We start from the raw sequence: 22,371 nt of genomic DNA, 5'->3' as shown, positions 1-22,371 counted from the left end.
GTCAAGGACACACACAAAAAATCAAATCAAGTGATATCAAGTACAGAATTTTTTTTAAAAAAGTAGCAGAAAAGAGTAATAAGAATTCTTAGAATTTTCCCTTAAAAATCCTTAGGATCATTCCATTCAGTTCACTCATGCAAATTTTACAGTCCAATGAAATTAAATAAATTATTACAATGACTAAATTTAGTACTGCCTGGGAAAATGGCTAAAACTTCCTTTTCTATTCAATATTTGGTTTTAAAAGAGCTGCAATTGCAACTGGCACCCAGATCTTGGTTTCCAATACTATTTTCCAGTAAAAAGAATCAGAATTCCATGGAAAAAGAGCTGAATCTAGGAGTGAAGCAGGAAATATAAAAGGCAAATCTGGAGCATAATGTAGTGTAGGAAAGTGAAGAAGTGCTCAAAAAAGAAAACAAAAATAAAACACAATGATGAAAGTATGTTAAAGAGATAAAGAAACCAACTAAAAGAGCTCTCAATGGCCAAAGCTGGAACAATTTGAGCAATAAAACTGTAGTACTGGATTATAACCCAAAAATGATATAATCCATGAGCCATATTTATATTTGTAAATGATTGAGGCTGGGGATGGTGACTCACACCTGCAATCTCAGAACTTTGGGAGCCTGAAGTGGGAAGTTCGCTTGAGCCCAGGAGTTCAAGATCAGCCTAGGCAACATGGTGAAACCCCGTCTCTCAAAAATTACTAATATTAGCAGGGCATGGTGGTGTGTCTGTAGTCCCAGCTACCTAGGAGGCTGAGGTAGGGGGATGGCTTGAGCCCAGGAGGTCTAGGCTGCAGTGAGCTACAATTACACCACCGCACACTAGCCTGGGCAACAGAGAGAGCCTCAAAAAGATAATAAATAAGTTTTGACTGAAAAAATAAACAGAATGAGAGACATATCTCTTGTGTAGAAGCATTCCAAATAATTTACTTAGCCCTCATGAAAGTGGAACATAATCTTCCACTCCTTATGTGTGGGCTGCAATATAGTGACTTCCTTCCAGAGTAACTTCATAGTGGAGAAACCTATTAATAATAGGGGAAACTAGGTGTAGCATACATGGGGACTCCGTTTAATATCTTCACATGCTTTCTGTAAATCTAAATTTATTCTAAAATAAAAAAGTGTATTTTAAAAGTTGTTTTGTTTTTTTTAATATCTGCTACCGACTTTGGTTATCTGAAGTTTGCTACTTAGCTTACCAGTAGAAACCCTTAGTCAATTTTGGGATTGTACAATTTCAATTGTACAATTCTTTGTTACACTCTCAAATCCGCAGGTCACTTGTGCTGAAATAGAATTGGAAAAATGAGAAGCATATTTCTGCATCCGAGTTGTGCTCTATCTGCAACTATCTACATGACTTAAATAACCAATTTTCTCATCTATGAAACCAGGCAAACCTGCTGCAAGGGCTTTCTGTTACCCCTATGGGGACGGTGGGTAATGCTGACACCCTATCTGACACTCTCATCACTGAAAGTGTGTCATCTGCATCCTTCTCCAGCCTTCTCTAGCTTGGCCCACTCAGATGTCAATCTGGTACAAGATCTGGCTCTTTTAGTTTTCTTAAGAATTGATGCTCAAATGTCATTTTATAAAAAACCAACTACTGGCCAGGCACAGTGGCTCAAGCCTCTAATCTCAGTGCTTTGGGAGGCCAAGGCAGGAGAACTGCTTGACACTAGGAGTTCGAGTCCAGCTTGGGCAACATAGGGAGACACCAGTTCTATAAAATAATAAAAATAATAGCTAGGCCTGGTGGCACATGCTTGCTAGTCCCAGTTACTACAGAGGCTGAGGCAGGAAGATTGCTTGAGCTCAAGAGTTTGGCACTGCAGTGAACTATGATTGTGCCACTGCACTCCAGCCTGGGCAAAAAAAACAAAAATAAAAATAAATTCATGTTAACACCATATTTGGAAGAATAACCATAATTTAGGTACAATGGTTGCTTCTGTCTGGGGGAATAGGAGGCTGGTGTGGGAAAAAGACATACTTTACACTCCATAGACACTCTGGCTATCTGAATTATTTTTTACTATGTGTATGCATTAGCTATTTAAAAACTTATTATAAAAGCAACAAGAAACCCACTATTACTCAGGGAATACTACAGGTTTCTGATTTCAACCTTTATATCTGCTATCTGTGTATTATCTCTTTTTAATACAGTACCATAGACAGTAGTATGGCTCCAGGAGATTAGACTAAAATGATTTCAATCAAGTTCTTTTGTACCAAATCAGCTGTTTCAAAATAGCATAGCAGTCTTGGAATCAAAAGTGACTTAGGATGGAACACAGCCCTCTCTCCTTACTAGTTATTTAACCTCACTAAATCCGAGCTTCTTCATCTGCAAAACAGGAATAACAGTACCCACATCCCATAAGACTGTTGGAAAGATTAAATAAAAACACATGTAAATTTCTTAGCCTAGTAGCAGGCACATCTATTATGGTCATTATCAGTATAAATGGAAGTCTGTGGAGGAGATCTGATTTATCACTCTGTCATGTCTTCTACTCAGCTATGGATCCAGAAGCAACTCCGAAGTGTAAACACCCACCAAATGCAATAGACTTTCAGCAATTATTATTCCTAGTTCATTAGGGAACTAAATACTTACCACTAACTAAAATGAACAGTATTTCTTCTGCATAGAAATGCCCCAAATCCTAAGATACATGCAGAAGTCATACCTACTTAGAATTGAATAATTCTGTCTGGGCACGACGGTTCATGCCTGTAATGCTGGCAATGCCAGAACTTTGGGAGGCCAAGGAGGGTGGATCAGGCCAGGAGTTCGAGACCAGCCTGGCCAACATGGTGAAACCCTGTCTCTACGAAAAATACAAAAATTAGCCAGGCATGGTGGCACATGCCTGTAATCCCAGCTACTTGGGAGGCTGAGGCATGAGAATTACTTGAACCCAGAAGGCAGAAGTTGCAGTGAGCCAAGATGGTGCCACTGCACTCCAGCCTGGGCACCAAAGCAAGACTCTGGCTCCAAAAAAAAAAAAAAAAGAGTAATTCTAATGAGCAATAAAGCAACAAAAAATTTAAGAACAGTGACATAAAACATGTTTAATTGTGCAGAGTGCTACTGGCTACTGTTGAAATTGTCTTTGGCATTATCCCAGAAGATGGCATAAATTTAGATTTTTTAAATATTTTAAATATATTTTTAAATATACCCCAGCCTTTTGCCTTAGTTCACTGTAAAAAAAGGTATGTTCACATTTAACTTGGGCATTGGTTTTTGAGACTAGTGATAAGATACATAAATAATTTTAGTAAAAATACAGATTAGAGTAGTACATATAAATATATTAGCTGTTTAAATGGATATGTGAGTAGATTTTGTGTGCACAAATATGTGAATAAATAATGTTACCTACACGCACTCTTTGCTATGAATTAGGAATGTCATTCCTTTCCTGCCTCAAGAAAGTAGCTAAACAGTATATTTTACCCTGATTTCTTTTATCTTGGGTTGTAAAATAAATCATTTCAAAAACTAAAGGTATATTTCTACTCATAGGATCTGTATTTGCATAGTTTCCCACAAAAACATACATACACACAGGCAACACTCAAAATACATGTATATCTCTATGTACTTGAATGTAGCTTCAGATATGTATGTTCTACCTTACCAAAAGATAAATTGAGAATTTTTTAATACTTTCTAATTCTTTGCTTTAGATTTTGCTACAAGATTCCTTAAACTGCCTCTTACATCTGAGATAACATATAAGAGAAAGACCATGTGTAAAACTGATTTAAAATCACATCAAGCTACTTGGTTGCCACTAGAAAGCCAAAAAGCATGGACCTGCTATAAGTGTTTAGGCTGTCCTTGTTAGTAAATGCTCCAAAGCAACTGGGAAGAGATAGGGAAATCTGAAACTACAATGATAAAAATCTTAAAGAATCATCTATTCCAACTAGTTAAGACTAGGAACCATTGAAGAAATCCCATTCTATGACTACGCTACCCTGTCCAATAATGGCTATTGACTATTTTTTTCCCCACAAATCTTTCATTTTATATAATGCTTCACAGTTTATAAGCCATTCACATGTGTATCAAATCATCTAATCTCAACAAAACCTATGAGAAAAATGTGGTACAATTAAATCAGGGACACAGAAATAATGTGATTTACACAAGGCCACTAAGCTATGAGTGGTAAAACTGAGATGCATACCCAAGCCTCCTGCCCCTAAATGTATCTTCATAGTCTTCCACCTCATCTTCAGAACTGAATTCCACTTTCCCTGACAGGTCCTATTTCTTGCAGCACAATGCCCCCTCGTCCACCCAGCTGGAATTCTTCCTTAGGTGTTTTACCAAATCCTCTCTAGTCAATTCCCCACACTGTAGCCAGAAATATCTTCCCAAATTTAAATTAGATAGTCTTCTATGTAAGAGCAGCAAATGTTTTTCACTATTTCTACGTAAGGAATAGACTTCTTTACCAAGGTCTTTACAGGCTAAGTGGCCTCATCCCTTCCTACCATTTCAGGTTTAGAGCAGATTCTGTGCACATCAGACAGACTGCTTTTCTTAAGCACCATGCTTACTCACCCTAGATCCTTCTCCACCCCTGTTCACCTAGTCAGTGCATATTCTTTCTTTCTTCAGGCAAGCCTTCCCTTCCCTTCCCTTACCTTACTAAGCAAATCAAATGCTCCTACTATATACTCTTTTTCATGGCACCGTATACTTCTACTTCACTGAAGTTACCATAGCTGCAATTTACATTTACTCATGTAATTACTTGGTTAATGTCTGCCTTTTCCATCAGACTGTCAGTGCCATAAAGAGTAAAAAGGAGGTCAGTTTTTCGGTTTTTAGTCACTATTATATCCCCAGTGCTTGGCACAATTTTCAGCCTGCTAATAGATACATGATTTAAAAGCTGAGCAAATATAGAACTAGATTAATTCAGCCTTAAATATCTGAAAATAGTTATTATTCTAATAATTTCTCTACACTACACACACAAAAGTTACGTTAGAAAACCACTCTGATTCTTCGTGATTTTTTTTATAATAAAGTTCCCAGATACTTCTTAAAACCTGGAAACCATAAATGAATACAATGGTATCTCATCATCAGTACAGAGACTGCACTTCTCCATTCCAAGTACTTCACTTCTATTAAAACAGTCTACACTTGTATTTTAGTTTGTGCTGACAGAGCAATACCTGAGACTGGGTAATTTACAAAGAACAAAAACTTGTATCTGACAATCCGTGGCTGGAAGTCAAGGTGTAGGCAGGTTTGGTTGTCTGGTGAGGGCTGCATCCTCCAGAGTGGAGGAAAACTGTGTCCTCGCACGGCAGAAGGCAGAAAAGCAAGCTCCTGAAGGCTGTGGAAAGCTGCTTTTACAGGAGTCTTACTCCCACTCACAAGGGAAGGAGTCCTCATGACCTTATGATCTCTTAAAGATCCCACGCTCTAATAGTATCACATTGGCCATTAAATTTCTACATCTCACTTTTGGAGGAGACACATTCAAACTATGGCACTGTGGGACATGGCAGTGACAGTTAAGCCACAACTTTCCAGGTCTTTTCACATGAACTTCCTTGAAAACATATCCACTTGATTCGTGGCTAGTATGATAATTTGACAAACCTATATGCAAAATTTTATGTTAATCATTATTACAGACCATCTTAGTTTCAGCCAATCACTTCAGATGGCTAAGCTTTTTTCAATCCTAATTCCTTCATCCAAACTATTAGCTTTTGCTCCCAGCTTTATGTGATATGCAAATATGATGTGTCTGTTTAATCCAAGTCCATGATAAAAATGATTAATAGAACAGAGTGAGAAAAACAGCGACGTCATGTCACTGGAAATACCTTTCTCCAAGCTGACATCAATTCATTCATCAAAATATTTCAACCATCCATTAATTTACCTGGCCCAATAACCCAACTCCCAATTTGGCCATCTATTAAATATTTTGTAAACATTTCATGAGACACTGTCTGAAACCTTACTAAAATCAACTTACTCCACATATATAGGGAAAAAAAAATCACACGTTTAACATGACACACTCCTAGTGAGCCCATGTGGTCCCTAGAGGACTGCTCCTTTTCTAGGTAAGTCCTCACAAGTCATCTAATTATCAATTAAAGAATTGTCCCAAGGGCCAGGCACGGTGGCTCATGCCTGTAATCCCAGCACTTTAGGAGGCTGAGGCAGATGGATCATGAGGTCAAGAGATCGAGACCATCCTGGCCAACATGGTGAAACCCTGTCTCTACTATAGAAATTAGCTGGGCGTGGTGGTATGTGCCTGTAATCCCAGCTACTTGGTAGGCTAAGGCAGGAGAATAGCTTGAACTGGGAGGCGGAGGTTGCCGTGAGCCGAGATCACGTCATTGCACTCCAGCCTGGCAAGAGGGCGAGACTCCATCTCCGAAAAAAAAAAAAAAAAGAAAGAAAAGAATCGTCCCAAGGATAAACATAAATCCTACTAATCTTAAAATAGCAGAATTCTACCTTTTTCCCTCTTTTTTGAAAATAAAAACAGTATCTCCATGATCTTTAGTTTTCTGTCATCTCTGTTACTGGTCATAATGGTTCAAAGATTACCTAACCATTCACATTTGCAAGTCTTTTAATCCTAGGACATTAACTAGTTGAGAGCAAAAAAGTGCTTTCTCATCATGCTTTACCTTTCTTAACTTCAATTCCCTTGCTACTGTCATTAGTGTTCTTTACTGAACTTGAATTTTCTTTTGATAGAGAAATTAAAAACCCAGGAGTTCCATAACTCTGCTTTCACTCCACTATCCAGTGTTACATCTGTCCCAACCAGTAGTTTATTCTTTTATTATTATTTTTTTTCATGATCTGAACATAACATATTCCAGTACTTAGTATCTTTACAAGCCTCAATTCATTTTAGGATTCAGCTTCCTGTATGCCATTCTCTCAGCTTTATATGACATTTGTATTTGTGTCCCACCCTTTTCTTATTTATGAGAACCATTTTTGCTTATATGGTCAGTGTTTCACTTTAAGGAACTCCACACAAATTCACTCATTCAATGAATGTTTTACTGATTGCCGTCTATACGCAATTCACCAAACTAGAGTAAAGAATACAAAGATACCTGAGATCCATCTGGTCTCTGTCTTCAAGGAATCTAGACAGATATATAGACTGCTAGGTGGAATTGTAGGCTTCTATATTCCCAAGATAAAAATAAGTGCTGTGTGAGCAGAGTACACAGCAACTAGCTCAAGCATGAAACAGCTGCTTAAGTCTTCATCAAGGAAATGACATCTGAGTTGAGTCATGAGGAAGCAGTCATTAGAAGACTGGAAGTATCCTAGGGAACAGCATGTGCAAAGGCATGGTAATATAAAAAAGGACATTGTTTTCACACAGGAATGATGCAGCTAGGATTTAAGGTGCATGAAGTGTAATTCCAAGAGATAACTTAAAAATATGGGGTCAGTTATAAAAAAGGCCTTGTAATGTAAGTCTCCAATATGTAGAATAAATAAAACAAAGCAAATGTTCTCTAAAGAATACTATGCAGCAGTTAGGAGTAGCAATCCAGATGTATGCCACTGATACAGACAGATCTTTAAAACGGTGCTGAGGTCAAAATAAAAAATGTCTGGAGCATAACACAAATAATGCAAATTTAAAATACAGGCACGTCCAGTATTTGTCTGCACACAAAATTAATCTACATGTTTTACAAGGACACATACAAATAAAAAGATTCAGATCAGAAACATCAGAATTTACCTATGGAGCAGAAGAGTAATGGGGGTGGGAAATAGAAACAAAGAGATTTTTCTTAAAGCAGATATACGCCTGTTTTATGACCCCCAAAGTCTGTATGTTTTCCTATAGGTGACAAAGGCTTTAAAGCCTGGGAATGGCAAAATCTAATGTAGCTTTTAGGAATAAAGTTTGCCACAGTGTAAAGAATACAGTCCTGCAGTTGTAGTTTCTTCTGGATTCAATGAACATGGGTTCATTACCCTTTATCTACACATGCTTAATAGATCTTTGTTATTCTGTAAGAAAAGGCTAAGTATAAGACTAAACTACCAATAAGTAAAGATGGATGTAGAAACTTTGGTAGTAGAAGAAAGTGAAGACAAGAGCTGACAGGGAATAAGTAGTTACAGATAAAAGCAGCATCTTAAAACTCAAATTTGATTATCTGCCAAGAATAGTATTGAAAACATTCCTGCATTGCAGCAGACACTGAATTAAACAAATGCTAAGAATTTCACCAAATTGAAGATCTGTTCATTTTCTTATAAGTGTGCCAAAGGGAGAGCCATGAGAAATTAAAACAATGCCCCCTGAGTACGTCTTGGGAGCTCAGAGTAAAGATCTCTGGAATAAACTCATATGCGCCCTATCACTTGAGAGATGAATCTTGCATTACACCAAGAACTGCTTCATCTGTACAAACAGACTTTCTATAGAACTGTAACTGAACACTACAGGCAATGAGCCAACACTTTTAAATTTCATCAAGCTCTAGTGCCAGGTGACAACTGTTTGCTGTGACATGATTTATGCAACACATTTCATCTAGTTATCTCAGAATCAAAGGAATTTTACCAAAGGGTTCTCATTCAGATAAACAGGAAGAATTTCTACCCCAATCACATCTGTGAAAAGTGGAAGACACGTGGTAAGTTTCAGGACAAGATCCTACTGATTAAATTCTGAGAATAAAGGACTGGAAAACATAAAATTGGCACACTTACTGGGCACTCCTCTATTATGAAGACACTGTTTTACATTTGGATGCAGTGAGCTAACTAAAAAGAGACATAAATCAAAATAAATGGTATGAATAATAAGTGAAAGTATACATAATATATAACAATACTTATTTATATAACTTTACATTTCCATAGACACACTCGTGAGGGTCAGAATTTTTTGTTTTGCTCTTCCCTTTTTGTTCTGTGCTTCAGTAATTTCATGGGGATTCTTTTCCTTCTCAATCTTCTCTTCAAGTATCACTTCAGCCCCTAGTTATCTCATCCTACTACATTCTTATCCATTTTACTCAGAATAAGTTATAGTTTGATGGAAGGTAGAATTTAAAAGAGGACATCTTCCAATAAGGACTCTAACAAAATTTCATTTTGAAAGTATTTTACCTAAAGAAGGGTATCTATGTTACCCATGGATGGTGAGAGTATGAGTGTAGTTCCTTTCCTCTTCATAATGTATGTGTTGCTTTTGTAATCAAGGAAAGGGGTTTTAAATAATGATACAGTGACATGATGGAGGAAAAAAACTTTATTATAACAAATGTTCAACTAAAAAAGATGGTTGGTTACATATCAAAGGACCCTAATCTGGGATCTTCCTCTTGCCTTCTATCATTACTCTGGCTTACAACCCAGCTTAGATATGAATACACAAACCATAAGCTTTATTGTAGGGAATGTGACAAATTGAACGATGGAAGGCAGGGGCCAATAAAACCTAAAATTTACATTTCAGGTACTTAGAAAAGATACTAAATCTATTCTGGGCTCTACAAATTACATTGTATTTTACTAATATGCTCAATTTTCTTATGAGATGCAAATTAAATCAACACCAATTTAAGAACACAAATCCTCTTGCACCTCAATCTATGCATGGATGAAACTAAATCTAATATTTTAACAACATCACATAATAGATTTAATATTATTTTTAAAAAGTCCTTGTTCCATAAAACAGTCACCCTATTTGCCCAGTTTTCCTCTACCTTGTACTCATCAAGTAAGATAAACCAAATTTTAAAAAATATAATTTTCAATGTTCAATTTTAGTTTTCTTAGCTCTAAACTTGAAATTGATAAACTCAGTCATTGTAAAACCTTATTCATGTCACTTAGTTCATTTCGGTCTACTTTAAATGAAGCAGGATTTCACAGACTCTCAGAGCTAGTACCTTACCTCCCTTAATCCCATCCCAACCCCACCTCAGGCTTAGTTAGTTAAAAGCTACATGCCCACTATCAAAAAAAGCTTCACAACACTGTACTATTTTCTTGCCATTTCCAAGTATGCATGCTTTTATTTCTACAGTAAGAAAAGACGCTTCCCTAATCACTTAACCAATTTCCCAACAACATATTTTTATTATATGTCTAACAGAGAACTATAAACGCCTCTCAATACTTCTCTTATAGTCTTACTCTAATGTATTTAATGTTCTCACAGATTATTTTTCTTACAAGATGACAGGTTATCAATATTTATAAAATCTGGTATTTTTTGGTACGTTTTAAACATCCATCGCTGAGATTTACTATTTCTTTTTTCTCATTATTTATTTAAAATATGTACTTAATATCAATAATATTTATCAAAACTAGGTAGACAAAATATACGTAGCAAATGTTTACAAAGCTCTTCACAAGGTTAAAATTCTAATATTTTTTAAATACATAAGAGAGCAACAAACTATTTTCATCACATAAAAATGTAAGTTGAGTTTCATGTATGTCACCCAATAAAGTTCACCCTTTTTATTCATTTAATCCAACTTCCCAATCATCCAAAACAATTTTAACAGATACCGTTTTAGATGGTAGACAGCATTTGTCATCCTGATCCTAAAGTTCACAGAATGCGCTTTGGATGAAAATAGAACAGTTTTAACACCAACATGTAAAAAATCACCCAAGGAGGTCAAATCAGTGACTAAGCAATCTAAATACATCTATCAGTTTTCTCATCTAAATGGGATACAATTTAAAAACTACTGCATGTTCAAGGAATAGTTTCTTGCCACAAAGAACTGTTAGTAGAACAATATTATGCTAGAAAAAGAATTTTTTTTAATTTAATGTAACGTAACAATTACCACTGACAAGTTGTTAAGTTGAAATATAAACAAAGTATGACTTAATGAGAATGTACAAGAGATTTCACAAAATGTTTACATGAACAAAAACAAAATAATGTAAGTATTAACATCTCTGTGTATATATTTTCATATACCATATCTACGGTTTATTGATATTAAATTAATATCCAAGGTTATTAAATTTTAATTTGCATATCAATTTTTACAAATGCCTATATAAGCATACCTACATAAGCTGTTTTATTTTCTGTTTTACTTTTTGTTTTTACATACAAATAATCATTTGGAGAACATCTGAAAGGGAGAACACGCCCTTCAATACATATTAAAATATTTCTTATTTCAGTCACAAGAACTAAGTTGTTTGAGTGCCACAAGTGAACTTTTGTGTTTTCCAATTCATAATTAAGTTGGGGTTTACTCCTCCTGAAAATAAAAGGGGGAACATTTCCCAACTCATTTTATGAGGCCAGTGTTATCCTGATTTAAAAAAGAAAAAAGTGATAAACATACTACAAGAAAATTTAACTACAGAACAATATCCCTTAGAAAGACAAATAACAAAATATCTGTAACAAAATCCTATAAAACTCAGCAACATACATATAAACAGATAATGACAAAATGGGATTTATCCCAGAATTCAAGGTTGCTTTATCATTAGAATATCAATCAGGGTATTTTACCAGATTAACAGACTAAAAGAAAAAGTATAAGGTCATCTCAATTTAACATTCACTCATAAATAACCCTCAGCAAACTGGGAATGGAAGGGAATTTCCTCAGCCTAATAAAAGGCATCCAGAAAGAAACTATAGCTAACATCATACTTAATAGGGAAGGACTGAATATTTTCTTTCTAATACAAGAGGGCAAATATCCTCCCTCTCCATTTTTACTCAACACTGTAGGTCCTAACCAAAGCAATAAGGTAAGAAAGATTAATAAAGGGCACACAAATTAGAAAAGAAGTAGTAAAAACTGTCTTTATTTGCAGACAACATGATTGTCTATGCAGAACACTTTTAAGAGTTTACCAAAAATTAAATAAACCTATTAGAAATAGTGCATTTAGTACACCGCAATGTTACAAGGTCAAAATATAAAAACTGTACCATACTTCAATACTAGTCATATTGTATTTCAATACTAGCATTGCTAATATTGCATTGCTAGCATTATAATAGCATGTGATGTCACTTATAATAGTATTAAACATATAATAGGAATAAACTTAACAAAAAATATATGCAAGAATTATGCACTAAAAACTGCAAGACACTGGTAAGATAAATTAAAGACCTAAGTAAAGAAAGAGACATATCATGTTCATGGATCGTAACACCCAATATTGTTTAATATATTAATTTTCTTGAAACAGATCTATAGAGTCAATGCAATTCCAATCAAAATCCCAGTAGGCTTTTAAAAATTTATATGAAAATGTAGAGGATATAAAGTAACCAAAACAATTTTGAAACACAAGAGAAAGTGGGAGGACTTATATATTACTTAACTGTAAGACTATAAGCTATAATAATCAAGAAAATAGGGCATTGTCATAAAGATAGTAATTTAAAAACGTAATAGAAATAAACCCACATATATATATATGGTAAATTAATTTTTCAATGAAAATGCTAAGGTAATTAAATGAAAAAATTCTTGTCTTGAAATTCAGCAAATGGAACTGGAACAATTACATACCCATTTGGAAAGATACGACACCTCACATCATATACAATAATTAACTCAAAATGTATCAGAAGCCTAAATATGAGATTATAAGCTACTAGAAAAACATACAAGGCAATCTAAATGATATTCATTTAGATAAAAATCTTTTAACACTCTACAAAAAGCACAAAGGAAAAAAATCAATAAACTGGGCTTCATCAAAATTAAAGGCTTATTCTTTGAAAAGGCACACTAAACAAAATGAAAGCACAAGCCGACAGACTTGGAAAAAAAAATTGGAAAACATATCTCTGATAAAGGACTTGTACCCAGAATATGTAGATGTATATACAGAACTCAGTAAGAAGGAAAAAAAGAACTGTTTTTTTAAAACTAGGGGCTGGGCACTGGGGCTCATGCTTATAATCCCAACATTTTGGGAGGCCAAGGCAGGAGGACTGTTTGAGCCTAGGAGTTCAAGACCAGCCTGGGAAACATAGGGAGATCCCAGTATCTACAAAAAGTTTAAAAATTAGCCAGGCATGGAGGTACACGCCTACGTTCCCAGCTACTCAGGAGGGTGAGGTGGGAGGATTGTTTGGGCCCGGGAAGTCAAGGCTATAGGGAGCTGTGATCATGCCACTGCACTCCTGCCTTCATAAATACAAATGAAAATAAAAAATAGGGAAATGGTTTGGACACTTTACATAAGTACATATGCAAATGACCAAAAAGTACATGAAAAAATGCTCAAACAATTAATCATTTTAGGGAAATAAAAAGTAATGTAACTGTAATGAGTTACCATTACATCTTCATTAGAATGATAGCTAAAATAAAAAGAACTGTTAATACCAAGCGTTGAAAAGGATATAGAGCAACTGGTAAGAATGCAAAATGGTACAGCCACTTTGGAAAACAGTTTGACAGTTATTTAGAAAAGTTAAAACATACCCTTATCATATGACTCAGCAATCGCTTCGTACACATTTGTCCGAGTAAAATAAAAACATATGTCCATAAAAACACTTATATTGCATAACACTGTGTCTGCATAACTGTTTTATTCATAATAGCTAAACCCTGAAAAAGAAAAATTCCAACAAATAGTAATCAGAATAAACAAATTGTGGTATAGCCACATAGTAAACTACTGCTCAGCAATAAAAAGGAACAAACTGCTGATCCCTATACAGGTAAAATCTAAAAGAGGCCAGGTGCAAAAACTACATACTGCATGATTCCATTTATATAAAATCCTAGGAACAGCAAAACTGTAGTAATATAAAGTAGATCTGTGGTTGCCAGGAGCAAGGAGATAGGGTAAAGGATCGACTACAAACGGGCAGGAACAAACTTTTAGGGGTGATGAAAATGATCCATATTTGGTTGTAATGGTGGAACACAACTGTATATATCCGCTAAAACTCATCAAATTGTACACTTAAAATTGGTGAATTATACTGTAAGTAAATGACATCCCAATAAAGCTGATTTAACAAATAAAAGCAATTAAATATATGTTGAGGACTTTTACACTGGTGGGAATGTTTGATAACTTACCCATCCAAGAAACAGTTCCAACTTGTTAGATTTGAACAGGTAAAAATGTAAATACTAAAAAAAAAAAAAAAGAAAAAGAAAAAAAAATTCAAAAGGTATCAGTGGAAAAGCAAGTGTCTCTCTCATCCCTATGACTCTATGCCTTTTACCACTTAATTTATATTCACACAAAAACAATATTGGTATAAAATGAACTGTTCCTATTTAAGGAACAGTTAATTAACAATATGTTAACGGAGTGCTTTATTAAAATAGAAGAATCACTAACTCATAACAATATGCAGGTCATTCTTTTCCAGAGGGGAACCTTCCCCAAAGCCCTTGAAATCTGAATTCTTTACCCCTAGTAGTCTGACAGCATCTTAGTATCTCACTTCTAACAACCTGCCAATCCTTGTTCTAATATCTTGTGGCAAATACAAACCATTTCTCATCATATGTTAATCTGTTTTTCTTTCTTTCTTTTTCTGAAACAGAGTCTCACTCTGTTTCCCAGGCTGGAGTGCAGTAGCATGATCTCAGCTCACCACAACCTCCGCGTCCGGGGTTCAAGTGATTCTCCTGCCTCAGCCTCCTTAGTAGTTGGGATTACAGACATGCACCACCACGCCCAGCTAACTTTTTTTTTTTTTTTTTGTATTTTTAGTAGAGACAAGGTCTCATCATGTTAGCCAGCCTGGTCTTGAACTCCCAACCTTAGGTGATCTACCTGCCTCGGCCTCCCAAAGTACTGAGATTACAAATGTGAGCCACTGCACTTGACCCATATGTTAATCTGGATATACTACAAGTTCAATGGAAATATCCTTAAAGAGTAATTACAAAAATCAAAGCTATTATTCTTGTTCTACAGGAGTTTACAGTATACAAAGAAGAGAAGGTATACAAACAGGGCATTTTTATTAATAATACAAGATACCATATATCTCAAAACAGAGCAGTAAGTGGGAAAGACAGTAAGTATTGCTATGGTGAAAAAAAGAAAAAGCAAAAGTGGACTCAAAGGAGATGGGGGAACTTGACTATTCCTAAAAAACAGGATTTGAAAAAAAAAAAAGTGAAGGACAGCATTCGGAGCAGGGCAAAGAACAGGAGAATGACGTAGCTGTGACCATATGAACAACATTTTCAGTGATCAGAGTAGAGACAACATATTTAAGTGGGAAAATAAGAGAGAAATACAAGATTTGAAGCACAGAGTTTATTCAAACAGCATTTATTAAGTACCTACTATATGCCACGCATAGCACTGAAATGAGCTATTTGAAAAGAAATTCCAGACTAAGAAATTTTGTCTTTTTACTCTGTAGCAGGAAAATAGAGTTCTAAAGAACTCATGGCAATTTTATACATCATTATTTTAACCAATCTTGGCAACAAATAATTTTAAATAATAGAAAACAGAAACTCAGGAAGGTATACGCATATGCTTAAAATCATATAGCCAAAACCAAAGCAGAAATCCCATATCTTCCTATTCGTAGCTCTATGCTCCTTGTCTTGCTCTACTGGCTATATCCTTTAGTCCTCTTCATTTTCTCAAGCAAATAATAAATTATTAAAAGAAAAAAATGTGATGCAATAAAAGTAAAGTTTTAGTCAAATGCATATGGCTAGGTTGTACGGGTTGAATTAAAACGTAAAGAACATAGATAAAATGAAATCTATTAGCATAGGTTGGCACAAAAATAACTGTGGCTTTTGCCAATCACTTTTGCACTAACCTAAAGTTACTATAATAATCTAGGAATTGGTGGTAGCAGTAGGAACGGAAGCCACTGGATAACGATTCAATTTTGAAAATACCAAGAGATTCAAGGATAACTAGGTGATTAGTAAGTAGAGCCACTGGCAAAATGTAAATATCAAGAAATGAGTCTATTTTGTTGGGAAAATCATCTACTGTGGTCAAATTATTGCCCAAAGTCAAAGATATTAGATCAAACATTTCACAAGTTTCTATCCCTGAAACAGAATAATCCAGAGTTTACTACCATCCTTGGACCTTTTATTTACAAATACTTACCATTTTCTGTCTAGACTTAAAGCCTAGACACCACCGTCCATCCAATCCCCAGAGGTATTCATATCTATAAAGCCCAATAAGAGTTTATGCCCACTTCCTGGAAACCTCTAAGAGAGAGCTGATATATCTAAATCTAAAGAAATACACACACACACACACACACACACACGTGTAATTAAGTCTATCATTGAGCCAAGGCTTTCTTTCAGGGAATCAGGGTTATTTGTCAGTCGTAGGTAAATGACTAATCTCTATATCATACATAAAGGCTTGCAACTGAGAAAGTATTTTAAAACCTACATAAAGATGAATCTATCTTCCCTCTTACACGAAAATTATTTCTCAAGGAAAGGTGATATCCATAACTTCTTCTAAGGTCCTGAAGAATTCCATTCACTTATGATATTAATTTTTTAATGAAAATACTGGACTAGTAGCTCTTTAATAATTATAAATGAAGACATCCAACAGAATAACTAGTCTTCAAAAGAGGATAACAAAGAGGATGAGGACCAAAGAAGTAAGAGCTAAACCCAAGTAAAAGCATATGAAACCTGGTATGTGAAGAACAGAGGTCCATGCTGCTCTTTGCAATGGCCAGTAGAGGCTGCCAGTGTACAAGCACACACAGGGCTTCCCCTCCCCGCCTGCCACAGACACAGAGTTGTCAACAAAATAAGAAACATTTCCATGATATAATATGAAGCCCAGCACTCTAGGCTCATCATAGAGTATCATGAAGCAGCAAACACCAAGTGTCCTTTCAACCGTGGCTTCTGGGTATATGTCATGTGAACAAAAGAACGCCAGAATATTTTTTGAGTACTTTTGAAACATGATCGCATTTAGCCACTGTCTGACCAAAAGAAACCACCAATCCTATGTCATTACCTTTCCAGAAATGATACCTCAAGTTTTATAGACATGTAAAAATGGGTGCCTTCCATGAAAAATAACTCAATTTAGGGCCTTCAAAATCCTTATTTGAATAGATGTATTACTCGGCTTCTTCAAATACAGTGAATTGTTACAGCTAAAGGAAATTTTCAGTTACTGAGTACAGAGACATAATTTTTGATCTAAAATTTTTAAGTATCATTCTTAAATTACAAATACTAACATACTTAAAAGGAATTTATTGATATTCCGCAGTCAGGTGAGATTCTGTCCATCTGCGCCCCTCACTTAGAGCCAAAAACATAAAGACACTCAAGTACACCAAGTGGCAATCACCTTTTAAAATTCATTTCATGAATCTGCTCTACAGTTTTAAGAATTATGTATCTGGCCCTTTTTGAGCTCCACAACACTGCTATTTCTTGTAGAGAGAAACTTTGCTGTCAATCACTGCTCCCTTTTGCCATGCAAATATGTGCTGCAGCTTTCACTTGTCACTCCTATTATATGTAATGTAGGCAGCTTAGCACTAAATCAATTTAAGGAACTGCAGGAGTTAAATACATACATTATTATTATGATGACAGAAAAGGCAATGAATGTCTTGCAGCTCCATTTGCTTTCTTTGTTAAGAAAGAAAAAGCTAATTATCTGCAGCTGTCAACCATGAAGACCCAGACCTATTTAAGTCAACATCAGCCTTGGACAACTGAAAATATTTCTCAGATTTTTACCCGATTGTTTTCTTTTTGGAAAAAAAAAAAAAAGAAAGAAAGAAAAACCACATACTTTCATTACAAAATATTAAACATTCTAAAGGGCAATGTAAAAACAAGTTGAAAAATGTAAAACTACATACTTGTATCCCTTTTCATAACCAACTCATTTAATATTTTTTAAAACTGCCTGTCAGTTTTTCGTAATACCCACTCTCTAATTAGTGTAGTCAAAATTTAGAAAAATGCAAAGCATCTCCACATAAATTCATAAAAAGAAATTCAAGTGAAAGCCCAGACTATTGGTTACAATGAAACTATGTTACAGATGATCAAGGGATAAATTCTGTTCATCTATTTAACAAGAGAAAGAAACACACGTCCAAAGTTGAACTGCTGCAAAAAGACAGAAAATGCACACTGAATTTGTGTTCAATGTAGGAACACCAATAGGTTATGCTGCTGTGTTCATATACTATTTCATATATATTATTTTCTTTACCTACCAATCTTCTATTTTCTCGTCTAGTACCATTAGAATCTAGAACTAAATACTTGGTTTTGAATTTTCTTTTTTCAAATTTAAGGATCAACTTGGGTACTTTTCCAGGACACACAACAAGGATGAAAACAGTATTTTCAATAAGTCAAAGATAAAGTCAATATATAAACTATGAAACCTCTCAACGCTGTGTTCTAAAAAGTGGACAAAGGTCATTATTCTTGATTGTGAACAAATTTTTTTGCACTTGTTTTTACTGGTAATGATAAAATATTATTTTCCTACTATTTTCTTTGATAGAGCTCTTCTTCTCATGGGAATACACTTAAAACTATTTTACAATTTCACATTAAAATACTGTCCAGTGAGCTTTCAAATAATTTTTAGACACCAATATAGATAAATTCAACCATACAAAATCAACAGTGTAAGAAAAACATGACATGTGACCCAAAATAATTATAGTTTTAAAAATTATAGCTCATGTTGCAGTGAGCTGAGATCACACCACTGCACTCCAGCCTGGGCGACAGAGCGAGACTCTGTATCAAATAAATAAATAAATAAATAAATAGCTCATGTGTAAGTCCCTAAACCAGCCTTAAAAAGGAAGCCTTTTCAAAGTACACCTGACCTACAACTCCAAGATGCTGATTTGCCACAAGCATCCCCTGCAATATTCAGGGATCACTATTGTAATCCCCAGTCTCAAATGTGTTAGAGACAAGGAAGAGAAGGTCAAGAACCATTAGTATAAGTAATATAAAAATCAAACACATCTCAGATCCAAAGAATGATATATAAAAATGGAGAGCCAGTCAGGTTTAAGTACAGACATAGACATAGCCTATGTGGTAGGTTAAAACAACAACAACAACAGAAACAACAACAACAACAAAAACAGTATAGTTACGTGGCCACAAACTACTAAGCAAATTTTTCACTGTCACAAACTAGTAACTGACAGGAGCAAGATTCCATCTCAACTTTTCACAACAAAGCCCAGATGTTTTTTTTCTTTTTCTCCTTTTTTTGTTTTTTTGTTTTTTTTTTTGAGACAGAGTCTCGCTGTGTCGCCCAGGCTGGAGTGCAGTGGTACGATACTGGCTCATGGCAAGCTCCACCTGCTGGGTTCATGCCATTCTCCTGCCTTAGCCTCCCGAGTAGCTGGGCCTACAAGGCGCCCACCACCACAGCCAGCTAATTTTTTGTATTTTTTTTTTTTTGTTTTAGTAGAGACAGGGTTTCACCGTGTTAGCAAGGATGGTCTCAATCTTCTGACCTCGTGATCCGCCTACCTCGGCCTCCCAAAGTGCTGGGATTACACCCAGCTGAAGCCCAAATTCTTTTCACAGCCTGATATTACCTCCAGAGTTCTTCTCTGATATGGCTTTCAGAAATCTGTATCTATTGTGATTGAGAGACAGTTGCTATCCTTTACAATTGATGATGCTGGTGAGAATGTTATCCTCTAAGCATATAAACAGAGCAGAATTGACAAAAATATTAGGAGGTGATCCTTGTCTTAAAATGAGCAGGATAAGACAGATGACCTTCAAAGGTTCTTCTAGCATTCTAACATTCTACGAGTAATTTATCTTATTAAGATGCTTGGGAACAGATAAAAAATCTCTGGCTATTTTTTTTCTAACTTTCTGAAATCTGTTCAGGATAATAACTCCTACCCCATCACTATTTTACAAACATTTAAATATAGTATCTACATTAATGTAATTCTCACAACTCTGTGATGTTGATTATTTTATACAGATGAGAGTACTGAAATTCAAAAAGATTGTGGTGCCTTGACCCAAAGCACCAAATTACTAAACAGCAGAGCAATTCTAAAGGCAAATCTGTCCTACTCACAGCTCAGGACATTTACCCTTATATATACTAGATGCTGCCATAATAACAGCATCCATTTGTATATCACTGTACCTTTGTCACCTGTTCCCTAACGGTCCTCAGACCAACCCTGCAATAAAACAAGGCAAGTAATATCATTCTGGCATCATTTTACAAATAACAGTCTTGGAGAATTTAAATCACTTGCTCAAGGATCCTTACAGAGTAATAGTAAAGCCAAGTCTCAAACAGAGGTCTCCTAACTCCAAGTCTAGTATTTCTTTTGTCACTATACCTGACTGTCAACTACAAGTTTGGCTTCAACATACCTTTGAAACATTTCTATGCCTACCCTGCTTAAACTTGTCTCTCTAAGCGTGAAATTCATTAAGTGTAATTGAACTCATGAAAGTACTGTTTATGCTTATGTGTGGCATAATAACTTATGTTCCCAATATAGAATTACTTTTAAAATATATTTGTCTAAGACTTTCAAGAAAATTCTCACCCAGATTTTTAGTGATCAAGAATAAGGTGGCTAGTTATTAGAAAAAATCCTCCTTAAATCCCAGCAAGGGAGGGAAAGGGATGCCTAATTTGGGAGTTTGTTGAATTATAAATCAGCCTTCTCCATACATCCAATTTATAGAACAGACAGTAGTACTGCCTAGAATTCTGTCTTCACTTCCTCAGAATCTTTCTACCAAATGCACTGCGATTACTGAATGATCTTATTTAGCAAACCAGCTTCTTGTCCCTTCATTAGGTGCTAATCTAAATTATAGTATAAAGACATAAGGTTTTCTACTCATGGCTGACTTATGATAAATAGCACTGGCTGGCCATGTGGCCTGATGAGGTCCTGAGACACACAAGGGTCTTTTTCTGGACTTTATCAGTCTTAGGGCAGGCAATTTATTTTGAGCCAGAAAAATAAAATATAATCTTAGGCCATCTGGTTCTGTAACACACTGTATTTGTTTAGAAAGGTCACTGTTGTCAAGTTATTGAATGTTATCTCTAGAATTGACAGGAAGAGGGAAGTTTTTGAAAGAAGGCCAAGACTATTAAAGCACCGGATATTAAGGTGTAAAGCAGTATTTAAAAGCTTGGGCTTTAAGTGTTAAACAGACCACAGTTCAAATCCCAGCTCCACCACTTACTACTTAAATGACCTTGGGCAAGTCACTTTCTTAATTCAGTTTTCCCAATCTATAAAATCTAGATAACACAACCTAGTAAGATATAATAATGAGAAAATGATGTAATACGCATATGTCACTAGCTCATAGTTATTCAAAATTTATGTAATAATTATTTTCAGTATAATTTTTGTTCTAATTTTTGTTTTGTCTGAAATCAAAATTTTCATTACTTTTATAAACACTTTTCCAGACAGCAAAATATAATTCCAGTATAGAATCACAATTTATACTATACAAAAGATACAGATTGAGCCTATCCCTAACAAAAACTTCAATCTATCTTAAAGATTTAAGCAACATTCATTTCTTTCTTAAATCAGATATGTAGCAACTACTATTTTGTTAGTGAAATGACTGAGTTACTGTGTCAGTGAAGAATGAACACTAAGCATATCAAATCAACTTCAGGGGGACTAATACTGCTGTTTTATTGAACAACTGTTATAGTATCCTGACGTTGCTATGCAATAGTTATTTTCTGCACATGACATAGTTTTTTATTAATGCCCCAAAGCAGTACTGTGATCTAACTATTGTAGTAACAAGATGATCCAGAGTTGACTTAGGCTATTCAGGCCCTTTCCTTTTGTGGATTAGCAATGTGGTTAAAAATATACTAATAATTAAAACACTCATAAAAAAGTAGCTCAATCAAAACTCCATTTAGAATGTTGCTGAGGAGAAACGGTTTCGATTCAGCAGGCAGAGTCTGGATCCACTTATATAACCCTGAAGGATCTCAATAGTAGGCAAACACTTCACCTATGGAATTATCTCCACACATAATTGGATTCCCCAAATCAAAGTAGGCACTATAAGCCAGGGCAAAAGCTGGAGTCTTAGGCTAGAGAAGAAGATTTCCATCTGTTTTCTACTTCAAGTATTAGCTGCTACAGAGTTTCCCCTTTGGTGTCATAATAACAGGCACATATTTTTCATATGAACTACTGGGTTCTCTTATTTCTCCACAATACTGACCTGAGAGATCTGAAAATCATCAAAAACAAATTTCTAACTCTGGGGTCTAGCCAAA

At 35.2% G+C, this 22,371-nt stretch overlaps 1 protein-coding gene and 1 pseudogene across 4 annotated transcripts in view; one reads left to right on the top strand and one right to left on the bottom strand.

Moving 5' to 3' along the window:
* RFX3 (regulatory factor X3) overlaps positions 1-22,371 on the bottom strand; it is a 311,034-nt gene that overhangs the window by 238,736 nt on the left and 49,927 nt on the right. For 3 of the 4 annotated variants that reach the window (XM_023213190.1, XM_023213191.2, XM_023213194.1), the window contains one exon: positions 14,145-14,198. The exons of the other annotated variant lie outside the window; for it this stretch is intronic. In XM_023213190.1, the coding sequence (XP_023068958.1) occupies positions 14,145-14,148 (4 nt within the window). In that variant the 5' untranslated portion in view covers positions 14,149-14,198. The remainder of the gene's footprint in view (positions 1-14,144; positions 14,199-22,371) is intronic. 4 annotated transcript variants of the gene reach the window in all.
* Positions 14,372-15,050, top strand: LOC111543317 (annotated as a pseudogene).

This window comes from Piliocolobus tephrosceles, chromosome 14, assembly GCF_002776525.5.
Source record: "Piliocolobus tephrosceles isolate RC106 chromosome 14, ASM277652v3, whole genome shotgun sequence".
In the NCBI taxonomy this organism is placed as follows: domain Eukaryota; kingdom Metazoa; phylum Chordata; class Mammalia; order Primates; family Cercopithecidae; genus Piliocolobus; species Piliocolobus tephrosceles.
The sequence above is the reverse complement of the archived record's forward strand: the minus strand, read 5'-3'. Positions and strand labels throughout refer to the sequence as shown.